Source organism: Pongo pygmaeus, chromosome 10 (assembly GCF_028885625.2).
Source record: "Pongo pygmaeus isolate AG05252 chromosome 10, NHGRI_mPonPyg2-v2.0_pri, whole genome shotgun sequence".
Lineage (NCBI taxonomy): Eukaryota > Metazoa > Chordata > Mammalia > Primates > Hominidae > Pongo > Pongo pygmaeus.
In genome coordinates this window covers 108,440,014-108,460,755 of record NC_072383.2, presented here as the reverse complement: position 1 = coordinate 108,460,755, position 20,742 = coordinate 108,440,014, and the positions used below count along the sequence as shown (strand labels likewise).

The following is a 20,742-nucleotide window of genomic DNA, read 5'->3' as shown; positions in this document are numbered from 1 at the left end:
TGGGAGGCAGCCCTTGTCCTGACAGCCTTACAAAGGTGACAGAAGATGGAAATGAGGTGGCGAGGAAACCCTTTCCAAAGGTGAGGTCTCTGCAGTCATGAGCCCTGGTTTTGGAGCCGGGAAGTCTGGGTTCCAGTGCCTGCCCAGTTCTGACCTCCCTGGACCTCAATGTCATCATCCCCCACCCCCCACTGCAAACTGAGGGAATGTTAGCAAGAATGGCAAAGCAGCCATTGAACATCCTTATCTGTAAAATGGGGGTAATAATTACTATGACGTGGGTGGAGTTAAGCCGTATTTGCTCCGTAGTTATTTGGTGTACAGTACATTCATGCTTTAAACTAAAAAATAAGTTCAAGTTCATTGAACACTTGGTGTTTGTCAGGCACTGCGCTGAAGGCTTGAATTATCACATTTAATTCTCACAATAGCTCTTTGGGGTAGGAGCTGTTATTTTATAATATTTTTAAAAATAAATAAATTTATTTATTTTTTGTAGAGATGGGATCTCACCATGTTGCCCAGGCTGGTCTCGAACTCCTGGGCTCAAGCGATCCTCCCACCTTGGCCTCCCAAAGTGTTGGGATTACAGGTGTGAGCCACTGCACCCAGCCTTATTTTTTAGTTTAAAGCATGAATGTACTGTACACCAAATAACTATGGAGCAAACATGGCTTAACCCCACCCAGGTCGTAGTAATTATTACTCCCATTTTACAGTAAGGAAACCAAGGCCCAGAGATGAGATGTGACTTGTTCAAGACCATATGGCCAGTGAGTGGCAGATGAGATGTAGAGCATTGATCAGGCAACTTTCTGAGACTATAGAATCCTCTCTGGAGTTCTCTGTGGCTGTGACTGTCCTCTAGGAGAGGGGCTAGGACAGAGAGAAGGTGGGCCTAAGGTTTTGTTTTGTTTTGTTGAGATGGAGTCTTGCTCTTGTCACCCACGCTGGAGTGCAGTGGTGCTATCTCCACTCACTGCAATCTCTGCCTCCTGGGTTCAAGCGATTCTCATGCCTCAGCCTCCTGAATAGCTGGGATTACAGGCGCCCGCCACCACACCTGGCTCATTTTTGTATTTTTAGTAGAGATGGGGTTTCACCACATTGGCCAGTCTGGTCTTGAACTTCTGACCTCAAGTGATCCACCCACCTTGGCCTCCCAAAGTGCTGGGATTACAGGCGTGAGCCACTGCATCCGGCCGGACTAAGATTTTGACACCTCCCTTCTCCCGGGCTGGAGCTGAGTAGCATGTTCTCAAGCAGGGCTGGCTGAGAGGGTGGAATCCTGGGCTATGCTCTGATGGGAAGGAAGTGAGATAAGGGAAGAAGGACCTGGAGCCTCCTGGGGTAGTGACTTTGTATCCTCGAGCACCTACTACGTGCCAGACCCTGTTTGAAACTCTTTATGTGGCTGGGCGCGGTGGCTGACGCCTGTAATCCCAGCATTTTGAGAGGCCGAGGCGGTCGGATCACCTGAGGTCAGGAGTTCGAGACCAGCCTGGCCAACATGGTGAAACCCTGTCTCTACTAAAAATACAAAAATTAGCTGGCACAGTGGCGGGCGCCTGTAATCCCAGCTACTAGGGAGGCTGAGGCAGGAGGATTGCTTGAACCTGGGAGATGGAGGTTGCAGTGAGCCAAGATTGTGCCACTTATACTCTAGCCTGGGTGACAGAGCAAGATCCTGTCTCTCTCTCACACACACACACGTGCACACACACACACAAGAAAGAAAAAAAAGAAACCCTTTATGTGTGCTTAATCTCCATGACATTCCCATGTTGCAACAAGGAAACTGAGGTTCTGGGAGGGAAGTGACCTGCCCGAGGTCACCAAGCCTGGAAGGGTCATTTAGATGTAATTCACATACTCATAACTCAGTCTTTTAAAACGTACAATTCAGTTGGTTTCTTAGTGTATTCAGAGTTGTACAGACATCAGCACTATCTCATTCCAGAACATTTTCATCACCCCAAAAAAGGACTCTGTACCCATTAGCAGTCACCACTCCCCCTCCCAGCCCCTGGCAACAACTAATCTGCTTTCTGTCTCTATGGATTTGCCTGTTCTGGGCATTTCATATAAATGGAATCCTACAATATGTGGTCTTTTGTGTCTGCAAGGTGCATGCTCTTAACCATTAAGCCACACCACTTCTTGGTGGCTCCTACCCAGGGGATGGGACCCTTGGAAATGACTTGGTCCCTGTGAAAGCTCAGAGGGGCATCTGTGTGTGCCGTCAGCCAGCCTCCCTCCAGCCAAGGGCTTGCAGAATGACCAAATGACTGCCGTGGCCACGCTGGCCTTGCCCTCTGTGGGGCCCGGTGAGTCACCCCAGACCTGCCCTGCCTGGGTGGTGTGAGTGCATGGGGTGGGGGCCCAGCAGGACACTGGGGCTCTGTCTGTCCTGGACAGGCGGCCACTGTGCAGCAAACAGGAAGCGGGCTGGGCCGAGACCTGCTAGGTAAATACAGGCTGGCCAGGGAAGGTGCTGGGCATGGCATGATGCCCCCCTACTGCTGCCGCCTGCCAAGGGCCTGGGAGCCGTGGGTAGCCTGGCAGGCAGTAGGTTTCGCCTGGCCAAGGAGCTGAGCTCCCAGCCAGCTGTTCCCAGCAGCCGCCACTTCGAGGTGGCTGCCAGAGTCTACCTCCAAGCCTCTGGATCTGGCCGCTCTGCCTTCTCTAGGAGTCATTGCCTTCCTTGGTCCTCAGTCCTTTTGTTCGTCTGTTCCCCTAATGATACTAATAAATAGTACACTGATACTGATGATTCCAACAGCAGCCATTCTTGACTGAATGCATGCTCTGTACCAGGCACTGGGCTCAGTGTTTTGCATGCTTTATCTCATTTAACCCTCATGACAGTTCCCTTGGGGTAGGTGCTAGGATCATTGCCATTTTACAGGCGAGGAAACCGAGGCATGGGAAGGCCAGGTGACTTGCCCAGAGCTGGTGAACTGGTGGTTCACCAGGGACTGTGATCCACCCCCCACTCCATTCTTTCTCCAGCTCCTCCCTCCCAGAGTTCCCTTGTCTTTGTAAAGTGTCCATCAAAGGTGCAGGTCCCGGGGATGCATGGGTTCTAATCCTGCCTCCCCCTTTCTGGAGCAAGGCAATGCCAGACAAGTGACTTCACCTCTCTGAGCCTCAGTTTTCTTACCTGGAAGGTGGAGAGGGGGCGGACAGGTCTGGAACTTTCTCTCTAGTAACAGCAAAGCTCAGAGTCCTTGTCTTCCTAGTACCTTCCTATCTACATGTGCCCTGCAAGACTGCTCTGGAATGGCAGGCACTCACAGTTGTGTGTATTTGAGGGTACCACAGGAAGTGGGTGCCCCCAAATTGGCCAAGGAGCCCCAGGATGGAGGGAGGTAGAAGCACACTGGGTCTGTCTGGGAGCCTGAGCACCTTTTCTGTGGGCTCCTTCCTACCCATGGATTCCAACCCCCACCCATCTCCCTGCTGCCCACCCACTCACCCATCTCTTCTCCTGCTTTCCTTCTCCCTGTGCCCCAGGCCACACCATTCCTCTGTGCACCCTGCACTTTCCCCTCCACACCTTTGTCCTTGACACCTCCTCTGCCCTTTATCTTCCTCCTCCTCCTCCTCACAGCCTCTCCCCCTCCCCATCAGAATTCCGGCTGCCCTTGCTCTGCAACCCTGCCTAGAACTTCAGGTCCCTGGTCTTACCAAATATTCATTGACACCTCATTTTGCTTCAGCACCATGCTGAATGCTGGCGACACAGGGGACACGAAATAATCCCTACCACATGGAACTAAAACTCTGGAGGCGAAGAGAGAAGATGAATCAAAGAATAATATATAGGCCGGGCACGGTGGCTCACGCCCATAATCCCAACATTTTGGGAGGCTGAGGCGGGCGGATGACCTGAGGTCAGGGGTTCAAGACCAGACTGACCAACATGGCAAAACCCTGCCTCTACTAAAAATACGAAAAATTAGCCGGGTGTGGTGGCGCATGTCTGTAATCCCAGTTACTCGAGGAGGCTGAGGCATGAAAATTGCTTGAACCCGGGAGGCGGAGGTTGCAGTGAGCTGAGATCATGCCACTGCACTCCAACCTGGGCGACAGAGCGAGACTCTCTTGAAAAAAAAAATACATATATAGAAAAGTTTAATCGTGGGAAGTGCTGTAAAGGAAGGCACATGTTACTCTAAGAGTAAAGAGCAGGGGAAACAGGAGGGCTTTTCAGAGGAAGTGCCCTTTAAGATGAGGCTTGAGGAGTAAGTGGGAGCCAGCCGCTGAAGGGAAAGGCATTCCAGGCAGAGGGAACAGCCTAGGCAAAGGCCTGGAGGCAGAAAGAGCCATCTGCCTTCCCTCCTGGACTGCGAGTTCTCTGAGGTTCCACACTTTTATGTCTCCCCTGTGCCCTGCAAACAGGTGCCACTGCATTGATGCCTGGTGGAATGAATTGATTCCAGAAGGGAGGGAATTGGGAGAAACCAGCTCCGTGGAATCCTGCCTGCTGGGGCGGAGCAGGCTTGCACGCCCAAACTTGCCCCCAGATTTAAGCAGCTTTCCTTGGTCACGTAATCAGGAGGATGGGATTTGACAAATGTGTGCCAGGGTTTCCATGAGATCAGGCAAAGCCGCGGGTAACCCCGAGGATGGGCCCCTTTTTCCACCCTCCGCAAGTTGGGGCATGGGGACGGAGCCAGAGACCTCCACTGCCTTTGAATCCGGGATTCTCAGAGAGAAGGCATCTGTTGTGCAATCTGCTGTTTATTGAGGCTTTCTTTATGCCAGGCACTTGACACAACGTATATACCTCTCACAAGACCCTATTACGATCCCTTAATAGGGCAGCTGAGGGCCGGGCGCGGTGGCTCACGCCTGTAATCCCAGCACTTTGGGAGGCGGAGGCGGGCGGATCACGAGGTCAGGAGATCGAGACCATCCTGGCTAACACTGTGAAACCCTGTCTGTACTAAAAAAATACAAAAAATTAGGCAGGAGTGGTGGTGGGCGTCTGTAGTCCCAGCAACGCGGGAGGCTGAGGCAGGAGAATGGCGTGAACCCGGGAGGCAGAGCTTGCAGTGAGTGGAGATGCGCCACTGCACTCCAGCCTGGGCGACAGAGCGAGACACCGTCTCAAAAAAAAAAAAAAGAAAAAAAAAGAAAAAATAGGGCAGCTGAAGAAAGTGACGATCAGAGAGGTTGGGTAACTTGCTCAAGCTCACCCAGCAAATGAGCTGTGGGTCTGGGATCTGACCCTCTGGTCTGCCTGACGTCAAAACGCTCTCTCCCTCTGTGCCCCACTGGCTCAGGGGACCATGAGAGCAGAAAGCCAGGTTCCCGGAAAGCCTGGGGTCTCTGTCTAGGGCAGAAAGGAAGGCTTGGGGACCCTGGCTCAGCCCTGTATCTCGTCACCCTACTCAGGACTCCTGGACCCCTTAACTTGCCCACTCCTGAGCCCTTCCGGTCTATGCAGTTCTTAACACCACCCGATGTGACTCTGCTGCTTGGTTTGTCTAGTTTATTGTTTCCCCACCGGAAGGTCTGCCCCCAAAGGGATTGTTATCTGTTTTGTTCACATCTGTGTCCCTAGTACGTAGCATAGTGCCTGGCACATAGTAGGTGCTCAGTAAACGTGTGGAATAAATAAATAGGTAAATAAATAAATAAATAAATAAATAAATAGCTTCTACTCCTGCCCATTGGGCCCTTTCCAGAGGAAGATGCAGATTCTTTCTCTGTCCATCCTACATAACGGCCATCTCTGTGTGGACCATTTCTGGTATATATATTCGAATATATACATATATATATTAGAATATATATACCATTCGGTATATATATTCTAAAGAAGGGTTTGAATATAAACCTTCTTTTGAATATATAGGATTTAAAACCAACATATTCAAAAACCTCTACTTTGGCCGGGCGCAGTGGCTCATGCCTGTAATTCCAGCACTTTGGGAGGCCAAGGCGGGTGGATCATTTGAGGTCAGGAGTTCAAGACCAGCCTGGCCAACATGTGAAACCCCGTCTGTACTAAAAATACAAAAATTAGCCCAGTGGTAGTGGCGTGTTTCTGTAATCCCAGCTACTTGGGAGGCTGAGGCAGGAGAATTGCTTGAGCCTGGGAGGCAGAGGTTGCAGTGAACTGAGATTGTGCCACTGCACTCCAGACTGGGTGACAGAGTGAGATCCTGTCTCAACAAACAAACAAACACCCACTGCTCTGAATGAATGCTGTTGTGAAGATGTCAGTGTGTGGGGATGTTCACAGTCATGCAGGAACGTTCTTGGGTGCCTCCCTGATGCACACCTGGTGCAGCTGGGAGCTTCCCCACTGTGGAGGGGCTCCTGGTAGGAGGCATTGTGAGCCCTTGCGGGAACGAAGGGCCCACCATGCCTGCTCACAGTGGGCACACACACATGCACACACCCATGGAGGAAGGTCGGAAGAAATGTACACGACAGTCACACGCAGAGGAGACACATGTGGACTCACACCCTGGCTCTCAGCCTCTCTCCCTGCCTGCATCCCCCCTTCCCTCCCTCCTAAAGCTGGCATGAGTTTGGAATGTGTAATAACAGCCTTTAGGGCAAATTAGAACAGGGAGTAAACTCTTTCTCTGACCACAGAGAACAGGGCAGTGTTTGGGGAGGGAATTGCCACAGAGCAGCAGAGCCGGGTGTGTGTGTGTGTGTGTGTGTGTGTGTGTGTGTACACATGCCTATGTGTATGTGTACACGTGAGCTGGTGTGTACACACTCCTGAGTGCTGTGATGTGGAAGGAGCCCAGGGCTAGGAGTCTAGAGGTTTTCTCCAAAGCCATTTGCTCCCTAGCTGGCCTCTCAGAGCCTCCATTTCCTTAGCTATAAAGTGGGAGCAATAGCCTAGCTTTGTTCAGGTTCTTCGGGGGAGTGAATGAGAGAGGGGCTTAGTGGATTTTAGCGTGGGCTATAAAATGTCAGGCTGTAGTTCTGGCACGTGTGTGCATGTGTGTTTTGGGGAAGGGGAGTAAGGAGGACAGGTTAATCAGGACCGTATCATAGTGGTGATGATGATGATTAAATGTGACAAGATCCAACATTTATCAAGTATTTCTTAGGTGCCCAAGAAACACTTGACCTGCCTTATCTCCCAGAAGCCCTACAAGGGAGGTGCTATTATTGCAATCCCCATTTTACAACTAGAGAAACTGAGGCTCAGAGAAATGAGAATGGGTGGCAGTAATCATCCCTTCCTCCTGGGGTGGCTGTGAAGCTTGAAGAGACACTGTAAGCGCTCAGGTAGTACCCTGGTACTCCATCACTAACCTGCTGTGTGACCTCAGGTAAGTCGCTTAGCCTCTCTGAGCCACAGCTTCCTCATCTGTAAAATGGGAATGATTGCAATACCTACCTCCAGGGCAGATTTTTTCAACCTCAGTGCTGTTGATGTTGTTGACTGGGTTATTCTGTGTGGTGTATTCTGTGTGGTGTAGGGCTGTCTTTTGTTTTGGAGGATGTTTACTACTATCCAGCATGGTGGATCCCAGCAACGGCCCCTGTGCAGGCCCAGTGAGGTGGCCGAGCTTCCTGGTGGGAAGGCCTTCCCCCTCTCCTCCCTGGTCAATCTGAGGGTGAGGACGGCTCCCCATCACCCTCACCTGGCACCCAGGACATCCCCAGTCCATGGAGGGATTCAACCTGGGCTCTGCAGCCAGCTGCCCGTATTTCAGTGCTGGCTCTGTCACTAACCTGCTGTGTGACCTCAGGCAAGTCGCTTAGCCTCTCTGAGCCTCAGTTTTCTCATCTGTAGAATGGGAACGATCGCAGTACCTACCTTCAGGGCAGGTGTTCTCAGTCTCAGTGCTATTGACATTGTGGACTGGGTCATTCTTTGTGGTGTGGGGCTGTCTTTTGCTTTGGAGGATGTTTAGTGCCATCCCTGGCCTTGATCTACCAGATGCCAGTAGTGCTCCCTGTCCTGTACAGTTGTGACAACAAAACATGTCATCAGATATTACCAAATGTCCTTAGGGGAGGAGCAGAACTGTCCTTGTTTGAGAACCACTGGTCTGGAGTCATGGTGAGGGCTGGATGAGGCCCCGTGCTGGGCACAGCCTGAGCTACGTCATCAGGCGAGGATGGTGATTTAGTTCACAATTATTATTTCATCCTAATTAGAATGCTAATCATGATCACGGCGTGACTTGCCGAAGGCCACACAGCAGCCAGACAGGTTGAGAGTTGCTGGGAGGGGATTTGAACCCGGGATTGGCTGGCACCAGAGCCCCCATTTTGGAGTCCCCAGGAACCTGGGATGCTGTCCAGGCTTAGGGGAGGGCTATCCTCCTGAGGGGAGGAGGGTGCAGGCATGCTGGGGGATGGAAGGACCTTCTTGGCTGCCTTCTCTGGCCTTGGGAGCTCCCTGGGGTGGGTTCCATTAGCTCCTGAGGTGCCATGGTGAGGGGTGCAGTGGATAGAAGGGTATTGACAACACAGAGGGTGTGCCTGATGCCTTGTCTCCCCCTGACCTCAGGGCCCCCAGTGAGGTGGACAGGGCCATGCCCAGGAGAGTCTAATCCGCCTCCCGCCAATGCCTGTGCCCCTGCAGATGCACCTGCTGCCTCAGCAACCCCCCGGCCCCCATTCCTGCAGAGCAAAGCCCAAATGCATGTGGCAGCCACGAGGGACTGGGGATCCAGATCCCCCTCTCCTGCCTGGCCAGTCGAAAGGACTTCATGTCTCCAGAGGTCCTACTAGGTGCTGGAACTGAGTAGGTGCCTCACATGCTGGAGGACCCTAGGAGGGGGCGTGGTCACTCCGGTCTTACAGGTGTGAAAAGCACGGGGCAGAGAGAGGAAGTGATTTGCCCATGGTCAAACAGCTAATGACCAGGGCCAAGACAGGAACTGGGTCTGATTTCAGAAGCTGGCCTCCTAACTTCTCTTTCTTCGTTTGGTTATAATAACTGAGAGCCCCACTCTATTTACAGATGAGGAAACTGAGGCTCAGAGAGGCTAAGCGACTTACCTGAGGTATTTGTTTTTAGATAGAGTCTTGCTCTGTTGCCCAGGCTGGAGTGCAGTGGCGCCATCTTGGCTCACTGCAACCTCTGCCTCCTGAGTTCAAGTGATTCTCCTGCCTCAGCCTCCTAAGTAGCTGGGACTACAGGCACATGCCACCACGCCTGGCTAATTTTTGTATTTTTTATAGAGACGGGGTTTTGCCATGTTAGCCACGCTGGTCTTGAACTCCTGACTTCAAGTGATCCGCCCGCCTCGGCCTCCCAAAGTGCTGGGGTTACAGGCGTGAGCCGCTGCACCCAGCCAAAACCCCACTTTAATCCCAGAAGTGGCACTGGATATATCTGACCTCACTTCCCACTGCCTGCAACCCTATGAAGAAGTGACTACAATTGTACCCATTTTGCAGAGGAGGAAACTGAGGCTTGGGGAGCTCAAGTAACTTACCTAAGATCACACTACATGTAAATAGCAGAGCTGGGATTAGAACCCAGGCCTGAATGACTCCAAAGGCCAGGCTCTCTCTCCCTGTTGGTGTCCAAAGGGAAGCCCGCCCCCTGTGGGAGCTCTGACCCTGTGTCCTGCTGCGTCCACTAAGGGAGGCCTCTTGCTGTGTCCCCACCTCTCTGGTCCAAGCCTTCCCTCCTGGAAGCCACAGAACAAACAAGGTGGGAACTAGTTTATTTGTTTTTCTACGTGCGTATTGGGTGGGAAGAGTAAGATGTACAAGAGAGGGCTTTTCAGACATGCCCCTGCCTCCCGGGTGGGGTGGTAAGAGTTCCAGGAAACTCACCCTCGGTGCCCAGCCCCACCTGGCTGGCACCATGCTACAGAGAGCAGGGCGCCGACAGCCAACCAGTGGGGCCTTGCCCCTCCCTTGCCCTGGCTCCTGGCTAAGCATTGGACCCGGGAGCCAGGGAGACATGGTTCAAGTCCAGCTCTTCTTCCTGCAAGCTGTTTGCTGCCTTTGAAAGCTGCTTCCTCATCTGAGAAATGGGAACAAATGACATCTTTGTCATAAAGTTGTTCATTTGTGTGAGGACTCAGGGATGGACAAGACAGATACATTTCCTGCCTCCTGGCACCCACAGCCTGGGAACGAACCATCCCGTGAACAGCTGGGATAAAGCTTCTGAGGAGAGGAGCATGGATCCTGGGAGCGAGTGTGTGCAGGCCAGGGAGGGCTTTCCAGAGGAGCCCAGTTGAGCGGGGACACCAGTGGGGAGGAGTTGACCAGGCAAAGGTGCAGGGAGGGATCAGCACTTTGCACTGGGGAGCAGAGTTTGTGCACTGGGGAAGTCAACTCAAGTCTTGGAGCCTCAGTTTCCTGTTCTGTAAAATGGGGATGCTCATGACGGTGTTTGATGAGGAAACAGGACTGCCGGCCCACACAGCAAGTCCACATGGATTTTCTGAGCCCCTCCTGTGCCTGAAGCCCACGCTTAATGGTTCTGCCTTAGCAGGTGCTTACCACGTGCGAGGCACTGCACTGCACTGCACCGGCCACTGGACTGCATGTTCTGCCCGTGAGGCTTGGATATCCCCATCTTACAGATCAGGAAACAGAGGCTATGAAATGTCGACTTGCTCAATGTCATGGAATGACTAAGTATGGAGCCTGGATTTGAACTTGGCTCTCTGGGGCTCCAAAGCTGGCTTTCTTGGTCAGCAGTAGGGTCTGGGATCCAAGTATGGGGTCCCAGCTTGACCCTGAAGTCCCCTCTCTTTCAGCTAATGCCCAGGGTAGTTGGACCTGGGGCCAATTTGTGTTTCCAGGTTCCTGAAAGAGGCTCCTGTTGCAGTTCCCGCCTGAGGCTGGCGGCCAACCACATCTGGGAGTGGCCTCCCCGTACCCCTGTCATTACAACGGTGGCTTTGAAGCAGCTGGCAGCACTGCTGCTGGTCCACGTGGGAGGGGGCTTCCTGGAGCCCCCGCCACTGGCCGGGTTCTGCCTGACTCCCCTTTCATTCCCTTGCAGGCTGAGCGGTGCAGACGGGCCTGGGGCAGGCATGGCGGATTCCAGCGAAGGCCCCCGCGCGGGGCCCGGGGAGGTGGCTGAGCTCCCCGGGGATGAGAGTGGCACCCCAGGCGGGGAGGCTTTTCCTCTCTCCTCCCTGGCCAATCTGTTTGAGGGGGAGGATGGCTCCCCTTTGCCCTCACCGGCTGATGCCAGTCGCCCTGCCGGCCCAGGCGATGGGCGACCAAATCTGCGCATGAAGTTCCAGGGCGCCTTCCGCAAGGGGGTGCCCAACCCCATCGATCTGCTGGAGTCCACCCTATATGAGGCCTCGGTGGTGCCTGGGCCCAAGAAAGCACCCATGGACTCACTCTTTGACTACGGCACCTATCGTCACCACCCCAGTGACAACAAGAGGTGGAGGAAGAAGATCATAGAGTGAGTATTGTTAGCTTCCTGGCCTGTGGTCTCCTCCTCTGTATCCATTCACCCATTCATCATCCACCCCTCTATCTATTATCCACCCATCTGTCGATTCATCCATCCATCCATCTATCCATCCAACCATCCATACATCTATCCATCCATCTATTCATCTCCCTATCCATATATCATCCATCCAACCATCCATCCATCCATCCATCCATCCATCCAACCATCCATACATCTATCCATCCATCCATTCATCCATCCATCATCCTTCCATGTGTCCATCTATTCATCTATTCATCATTCCATATGTCCATCTATACATTAATCTATCCATCCATCCATATATCATCTATCTATCCACCCATCATCCATCCATCCATCCATCCATCTACCCATCTATCCATCATCCATCCGTCTATTCGTCATCCATCTATCTATTAATCCATCATCTATTCCTCTACCCATTTACCCCTCTGTCCACCCTTCCATAGGACATTTGTCTGTTCATCCATTCATCCATCCATTCACCCATTTACCCATTCACCCATCCACCCACTCATTTATACAACTATTTACTCATCTAACTCTCCATTCATTCATCTGCTTTTTTTTTTCTTTTTGAGATGGAGTCTTGCTCTGTTGCCCAGGCTGGAGTGCAATGGCGTGATCTCGACTCACTGCAACCTCCAGCTCCTGGGTTCAAGCAATTCTCCAGTCTCAGCCTCCCGAGTAGCCGGGATTACAGGCACCCACCACCACACCCAGCTAGCTTTTTTTGTATTTTTAGTAGAGACAGGTTTTCACTGTCTTGGCCAGGCTGGTCTTGAACTTCTGACCTTGTGATCCACCTGCCTTGGCCTCCCAAAGTGCTGGGATTATAGGCGTGAGCCACCGCGCCCCGCCTCATCTGCTTTTTTATTCACCTACATATCCACATACTCATCTGTCCCCCATTCATCTACTTGTCTGTCCATCTCTTCACCTACACATTCAGCCTTCCATTTGTTTATTATCTTTTTGTTTATACATCTGTTCATCCATCCATCCATTTATCCATCTATCATCTACTCATTCATTTACCCAGATGCCCATCTTTCCACTTTTTTGTCCACCTGTCCAATCTATCCATACATTGTCCACTCATTAAAATATCTATCTACCCATCTACCCATCTGTCAGCCATCTGTCCAGCCATACACCCATATAACCAACCTTCCATTCATCTACCATTTTCTCATCTGAATGTCATTTCATCCTCTCACCTACCCACTGTTTCTATTCATCTAGCCATTCAGCTATCAAACTATTCATCATTCATTCATTCATTCATTCATTCCATTTCTCATGCTTGATTGCTCACCTGCCTGCCGTCCTTCTTTCCTTCCTCTCATTCTCTCTTTAACCACCAATTCATTCACCCAGATCTCTGTCCATCCATTTGTCCATTCACTCCTTTGTTTGCTTAGTCACTGACTCATTTATTCATTTGCTCATCTTTTCTTCCATTTTTGCATCTATTCATCCATCCATCTCCCTACCTTCTCTTCCTGGTACACATCCAGCTTCCCCTCCTGGGTCTTCTTCAATCATCGCCTCCATTCCTGGCCATCCAGTGGCTTTCCTGAGGCTTAGAAAGAGCTGGAAACCCCAAGGCATTCAACCTTTCTTTCCCATAATGACAGCCTTGCTGAAAGAAAAGACAGAGTGGAGAGAAGCCCTGGATGGGGTGACAGCATGTGGCCCCTATGACGCATTCCGTGCCAGGCCTAGCTGGGGACAGGGAGCCTCCAGCCCCCTTGACCACCTTGTCTGGTCCCCATCCTCCCCCAGTGGGTTCTGCTGAGCTGAGTCTTGCAACCCAGACTCTAGACTCAGAGGCATTTGCCTGGCATCTGCATGTGGTTTGTGTGGCACTCTGCAAACTCAGGCATCCCGGGTTCTGTCTTCAGCATGACCCTATTGTCTGTCACCTGTAGACTCCCTGCTTTGCGAAGTTGAGCCCTCCCTCCTGGTCCTTTAGGAAGCCCAGGGACTTCCACAAGCTTTTGGCAGTTTGGGGGAGGGAGCAGGGCTTGCAGTCTCCTAGCCAGCTCCTCCTGAGCCTCAGCAGGCCCTGCTGAACCGTATCCTTTCTAGGTCCTGGCCCTGCTGTCCCTAATGTACCCTGAATTGACCCTTTCCTCAACTGCTCCATGAAATCTCCTCTTGGTGGCCTCTGTGTGTGTCCTGGAGGATGGTCCTGAGGTCTGAAGATGGCCTGGACTTGCCTGGTCCTCCTCTGTCCCCCTTGCTGGCCACAGATTCATTTATCTCTTGGATGGAGCCGATTCCCCTTCTCAGCCCTTGCTTGGTCAATGATTATTTATTCACAATCATTGATTCATTCAGATGTTTCTTTTTCTCTTTTTTTTTTTTTTTTTTTTGAGACAGGGTCTTGCTCTGTCACTCAGGCTGGAGTGCAGTGGCACTATCTTGGCTCACTGCAACCTCCACCTCCCAGGTTCAAGCAATTCTCCAACCTCAGCCTCCCAGGTAGCTGGAACTACAGGTGTGCACCACCACAACTGGCTAATTTTTGTATTTTTAGTAGAGACAGGGTTTTACCATGTTGGCCAGGCTAGTCTCGAACTACTGACCTCAAGTGACCTGCCCACCTCGGCCTCCCAAAATGCTGGGATTACAGGCGTGAGCCACCGCACCCGACCAGTGGATGTTTCTTGAGTGCCCACTATCTGCCAGTCAGTGGGGCTGGCCCTGAGGCTTCAGGCTGAGCCAGACCAGATCCACCTCAGTAGAGGTGATTCAGGCGGCACTTTCTGTTTAGAGGGTGAGACAGGCAAGAAGCAAGTAGCTGAGCACATGGATGTGCCATGTGAGTTGGGGGAGGTGCTGAAGTTAGAGAGCGGGTGCATACAAGAAAGGTAATCCAGGAGGGCTTCTTGGAGGAGTCGACATTTAAGCCCAAAGCTAAAGGTCGCAAAGGGGTGGTCACAGAGAGGGAGGGAAGGGTGTTCTAGGTGGAGAGAAATGTGAGTACAAGAGCCTAAGGCTGGAGAGGCTCTGCAGATGTCTCCAAGGAACAGGGCCTCACAGTTGTCTGTGTGCTGAAAAATCTGTACAACCTCTGCTCAGAGGTGGAAACTAAGGGCCAGAGCAGCAGAGTGCCCAGTGTTCCAATCCTTCTGTCCCCAAGCCCTCCCAGGTCCTGTTGAAAGCTGGTGGGCTCTGTATCTCCCCTTCCCCTCCCTCAGACCCCTCTTGCAAGCCCTCCTCCCCACCCCTATCCCAGGAAGTCCAGGCTGGTGGAGTAAGTGGGGCACGGCTGAGCCCTGAAGGCTGCCTCAGTGAGATCTGGTGGGGGCAGTATTGCTTTTTATTTTTTGGCTCAAAGGTCAAAGTTCAGGAAGAGGTAAAGTGGGGGCTGCCTAAGTGCCCTCATTAGAGGCTGTATCTGTGCCTGTGCCCCTGTCAATAGGAGAGCACCTCTTACCCTACTGTGGATGCTAACGACCCCCTTTGCCAGTAGCTGCCCTGAGATGGAAAATCTCCACCCCTGGCGAAGAGGAAGGGAGGAGAGTGGCTGTCGCCTTCTCATGGCAAGACAGGCTGGGTACAGCCAGCTGCCAGCTTTGTCCACCCTTGCAACCCTGTCCCACCTGCTTCCACTACCTGCCCTGGCCTCAGTTTCCCCAACTGCGTTTCCCCAACTGCATTCCCCCTTCCCCTCTGGCCCTGCTGCCTCTTGTTAGGGTTTTCTCTGTTCCCCTACTCTCCCCTCTTCTCCCTCCCAGACCCTGTGCCTCCATCTTCCTCTTTCTCTTTAGTCTCTTATTCATTAAACGGAGTCTTACTGCATCCCAAGATGTGCCAGGCACTGGGCCAGGTAAGAATGTGACAGAGAGAGCATTCCTGCCTCATGGTGGCCCTGGGCTAGGTCTTTCTCTCTCAGAACCTAGCATATAATAGATGCCGAAATAATGTTTGTTGAATGACTGAATGAGTGTCTCCAAGCCCTCCAGCTCTTAGTGTCTGTTTCCTTCCTTTCTCTCTCTATCTTTTCTCTTCTCAGCCCTCTCTGTGCCACACCCTTCCGCCATCTGCGTCTTTAGCCCCACATCTCTCCCATGCACATACAAGCTCCAGACACACAGTAGGCACTCATTAATAATGGTAATATCAACTAACATTTATTGAATGTTTACCGTGTGGTGGGCCATGGGCAAGTACATATGAGCATGGCCTCATTTGTCTCAAATGTTTGTTGAATGGATAAATTAATGGGTTAGTTATGGAATGAATGGATGAAATGCCTCATCTTTTAGTCTGCTGTTTCTTTATTTTATCTTTGTTTTTGTCTCTTTCAGTCTCTCTGCCTTAGTAAGTACTCAATAAATGACTAATATATGAGTGGGTGGGTGAGTGGATGGGCAGTTGGATGGATGGATGGACGGATGGATGGATGGATGGATGGATGGGTGGATAGGCAGATGGATGGATAGACGAGTGATGGATGGATGGATGGATGGATGGATGGATGGGTGGGTGGATGGATGGGCGGATGGGTGGATGGATGAGTGGGTGGATGGATGGATGAGTAATGGATGGATGGGTGGACGGATGGAGGAGTGAGTGGATGGGTAGATGAATGGATGAGTGATGGATGGATGGATGGATGGGTGGGTGGATGGATGAGTGGGTGGATGGATGGATGGATCAGTGAGTGATGGGTGGATGGATGAGTGATGGATGGATGGATGAGTGGGTAGATGGATGATGGGTGGGTAGGTGGATGGGTGGATGCTGGGTGGGTGGATGTATGGATGAGGGATGGATGGATGGATGGGCGGGTAGGTAGATGGGTGGATGAATGGATGGATGGGTGGGTGGATGGGTAGATGGATGGATGAGTGATGGATGGATGGATAAGTGGATGGATGGGTGGATGGATGGATGAGTGATGGATGGATGAGTGATGAATAGATGGATGGGTGGGTAGGTGGATGGGTGAATGGTAGGTGGGTGGATGGATGGATGGATGGATGAGTGATGGATGGATGGATGAATGGGTGGGTGGATGGGTAGATGGATGGATGGATGAGTGATGGATGGATGGATGGATGGGTGAGTGGATGGGTAGATGGATGGATGGATGGATGAATGATGGATGGATGGGTGGATAGATGGAGGAGTGGGTGGATGGGTAGATGGATGGATGAGTGATGGTTGGATGGATAGGTGGGTGGATGGGTAGATGGATGGATGGATGGAAGAGTGATGGATGGATGGGTGGATAGATGGATGGGTGGGTGAGTGGATGTGTGGATGGATGGGTGGATAGATGTATGGGCAGTCTGTGCATTTCTTTCTGTTTGTCTCCACCCAGCACACAGTAGGTACTAGCTATAGTTTGTTGGATAAAACATTCCTTAGTTTTTACATCTGCCCCACCTACCTCACCCTGTTCCTTGTAGGGCTTCAGCTGCCCGCCCCCCACCACAGTCTCTGGGTCCCTAAGGCCAGGGACAGTGGGGCAGGCAGGGGATGAGCCCTCCCATCAACTTGCCTCCCTACCTCCTCCAGGAAGCAGCCGCAGAGCCCCAAAGCCCCTGCCCCTCAGCCGCCCCCCATCCTCAAAGTCTTCAACCGGCCCATCCTCTTTGACATCGTGTCCCGGGGCTCCACTGCTGACCTGGACGGGCTGCTCCCGTTCTTGCTGACCCACAAGAAACGCCTAACTGATGAGGAGTTTCGAGGTGAGCCACCCAGATGGGCATAGCCAGTGGGACAGCCAGGGGTGTGGGGGAAGCCTGGCATTGGGGGCCCCCTTTCCCCTCAGCTTCTTTCTTTGGGTCGGTGGACTGCATTGGCCTGGAAAGTGCACTGGACAGGGAGTCTGGTCCTGTGTGTCCTTCACCATGTTACTTAACCTCTCTGGGCCTCAGCTACCTCCATTTATTCATTCTTTCATTCATTCAGCCCTTATTTATGAAAAGGTTAGTGTAGTAGGTAAGCAGAGTCCACCTACTTGGGTTCAGATTCTACCTTTACCACTTAAGCGATGTGTGACTTCTCTGAGCCTCCGTTTCCTCATCTGTAAACTGGGGAATAATCACAGCATACTCCTGGCTCTGCAGAGCTGTCCTGGCTCTCATCCCACAAAGAGCCCAGCGCAGGCAGCTGGAGTCCTGGAGCTCCTGTTCCCCTGAGGGAAGGTCTGGAGGGATGGGCAGGGTGTCCGGGCTGGTAGTCCTGATTCTACTTCTTGGGGTCTGCTCCACCCCAGCCCAGCTTTAGGGCTCCACTTCCTAGGCTGAAGCCCCAGCCCAGAGAGCTCACCCTTCAGCCTTGTCCAGATTCAAAACACCCACCTCAGGACACCAGCACCCTCCACAGCCCCAGTCCTTACCTGTGAACACCTGCACCCAAATCAGCCACCTGCGATGTGCTGGGTTCTGGGTAAGCCATTATTAAACTGGCCGTGGTCTCACAAGTCAAGATACCATGTCAAGAAGTGTGACACCAAGGCTGGGCATGGTGGCTCACACCTGTAATCCTAGCACTTTGGGAGGCCAAGGCAGGAGGGTTGCATGAGCCTGGGAGGCTGAGGCTGCAGTGAGCTGTGATCATACCACTGCACTCCAGCCTGGGTGACAGACAGGAAAAAAAAAAAAAACAAAAAAAAAATTGTGTTACCTGCTATGAAGAAGGGCCCATCTTGGGAGGCGGCCCATGGTTGGTCTACAGCCTAAGTCTGAGGAGGCTTCAGGGATGTCAGAAGAGGCTTTTTTCTTTTTTTTTTTTTTGAGATAGAGTTTCGTTCTTGTTGCCCAGGCTGGAGTGCAATGGCATGATCTCTGCCCACTGCAATCTCCGCCTCCTGGGTTCAAGTGATTCTCCTGCCTCAGCCTCCCAAGTAGCTGGGATTACAGGCATGCGCCACCATGCCTGGCTAATTTTGTATTTTTAGTAGAGACGGGGTTGCTCCATGTTGGTCAGGTTGGTCTTGAACTCTCCACCTCAGGTGATCCGCCTGCCTTGGCCTCCCAAAGTGCTGGGATTATAGGCATGAGCCACTGTGCCCAGCCAGAAGACATTTTTTAAGACTTCGGTTACTTTAAGTAAATTAAGTTCCCAAACAGGGTGAACAAGTCTGTGCTACATCATCCACATATACCTTTGTCAACCTGTTTTTTTGTATTTTTTTTTGAGATAGGGTCTCATTCTGTCACTCAGGCTGGAATGCTGTGGTGTGATCACAGCTCCCTGCAGCCTTGAACTTCTGGCCTCAAGCAATCCTCCTACTTCAGCCTCCACAGTAGTTGGGACTACAGGTGCAAGCTACCATGCCTGGCTAATTTTTTTTTCTTTTTTTTTAAGAGACAGGTCTCACTATGTTGCCCAGGCTGGTATCAAATTCCTGGCTTCAAGTGATCCTCCTGCCTCAACCTCCCGAAGTGTTGGGATTACAGGCGTGAGCCATTGAGGCTGGCCTCAACCTCATTCTTACCCTGAAACAATACAATGCAGTATCATTGTGTCCATCAGGAGACAATTGCTGGGGCTTGGGGCAGTGGCTCATGCCTATAATCCCAGCACTTTGGGAGGCCGAGGCGGGTGGATCACCTAAGGTCAGGAGTTTGAGACCAGCCTTGCCAACATGGTAAAACCCTGTCTCTACTAAAAATACAAAAAAAAAAAAAAAAAAAAAAAAAAAAGAGCCAGGCTTAGTGGCACACACCTGTAATTTCTGCTACTTAGGAAGCTGAGCCAGGAGAATCACTTGAACCTGGGAGGTGGAGGTTGCAGTGAGCCGAGATTGCACCACTGCACTCCAGCCTGGGTGAAAGAGTGAGACTCTGTCTCCAAAAAAAAAAAAAAAAAGACAATTGCTGGATTTATGAAAAATATTGATTTGTGGTTCCTGGCCAGGCGATGTGGCCTCATTTGGAGGCACAAGTTTAGAGCTGTGGGACGATGGGGCTTCTCTCTCTGCTCTTGGAGTAGCTCAGTGATGGCATGAATAATCTCATTCGGAGATAACCCATGTTTAAGCCCTGGCCAAATGGCCTCTTCTGGTGCACCAAGTACGTGAGGCAAAGGTGCGGAATCTTGGGGTAGAGCGAATCCTGGGAGATGGATGCTGGCACCTGTGCCTTCAGCACCAGGCTGGCTTGTCAAGGCCTCTGGCTTCTCCTGAATTCAGGCTTGTCAAGGCCTCTGGCTTCTCCTGAATTCAGGACTGAGTCGGGGGCTCTTAGCATAGTCCAGGAACCCCCAGATGCATGTGTGTCTGTGCATGAGTGTGGGTGGGGGACTCTAAGATAGGCTTGGGAGGTGGGTCTCTGAAATTGCAGAGGCTAGCGTATGTGCATAGAAGGAGACTTACTGTGAGGTCCATGATACTAATTAAGTGCCAGGGCCCCTGGCTAAGGCCCTTTCTGAGGTCCTCGACCTAGTCCACGTCCCAGAAAACCTGGATCCGTCCCTGCATGGCTAAAGGGTCATGAGCTCATCTGATTATCAGGAAAGTCTGGGACGCCCTCCTGTGCCCCCACCTCCCCTCCGCAGGGTTTTACAACCTCCAATTTGGCAATTGTCAATTTAGAGCCCCTGGCTACAGCAGCCCACCCTGGGCAGAGCCACTTCGCCACCTGGTGGCTGGTTCCTGGAACTGCATGTTCCACCTCATCTCTGGGAAGATCCTGCTCCTGACATCTCCTCCCGGGACCCAGGCGTCCCCTCCCTGGGTCTGTAACCTGTGTCTGAAAGCCCGAATCCAGGGTCTCTAGTTCCACTTTGGGTCACCTATGGTTTGGAATTACCTGGGGTGCCCAGCTCTCCCCTTCATTCAATGTGTGTTAACTCAGCAAATGGTTGTTGGGCACCTACCACATACCAGGCACTGTGCTTGGCAGAGGCCGAACGATAGTGAGCAAAGCAGACATCACCCTGCCCTCAAGGTGCTCACAGGCTCCTGGACAGGACCAGCATTGACCAAGCAACCACAGAAATAAGCACACAGTTACGAACTGTAACAGGTGTCAACAAAAGGCTGTACTGGAGGATTTGACCTAGTCAGGGAAAATCGAGGAGAGCTTCCTGGAGGAGGTGACACTTGAGCAGAGTCTGAGTGAGTTGCAGTTAACCAGGTGAAAAGAGGAGGGAGGAATGTTTCAGTTTGGGGTGGGGGTTCAGAGACAGCAGGTGCAAAGACCCTGCAGTTCACCGTGGTCAATTGCAGTCTGAAATGACCATTCCAGCTGCTATATGGAAAGTGGATGAAGGAAGGCCAGAGAGGCTGGGGGAAATGAGGGAAATGAGGGAGGTGTCTTAGGCATGTGAGAGGGACGGTGGCTGGGCCACAT

General features: G+C 51.9%; 1 protein-coding gene across 3 annotated transcripts in view; it reads left to right on the top strand.

The window, feature by feature from the left end:
- The window catches only part of TRPV4 (transient receptor potential cation channel subfamily V member 4), a 51,033-nt gene that overhangs the window by 8,119 nt on the left and 22,172 nt on the right, over positions 1 to 20,742 (top strand). For all 3 annotated transcript variants that reach the window (XM_054444943.2, XM_054444942.2, XM_063646717.1), the window contains exons 2-3: positions 10,967 to 11,383; positions 16,958 to 17,130. In XM_054444943.2, the coding sequence (XP_054300918.1) occupies positions 10,998 to 11,383; positions 16,958 to 17,130 (559 nt within the window). In that variant the 5' untranslated portion in view covers positions 10,967 to 10,997. The remainder of the gene's footprint in view (positions 1 to 10,966; positions 11,384 to 16,957; positions 17,131 to 20,742) is intronic.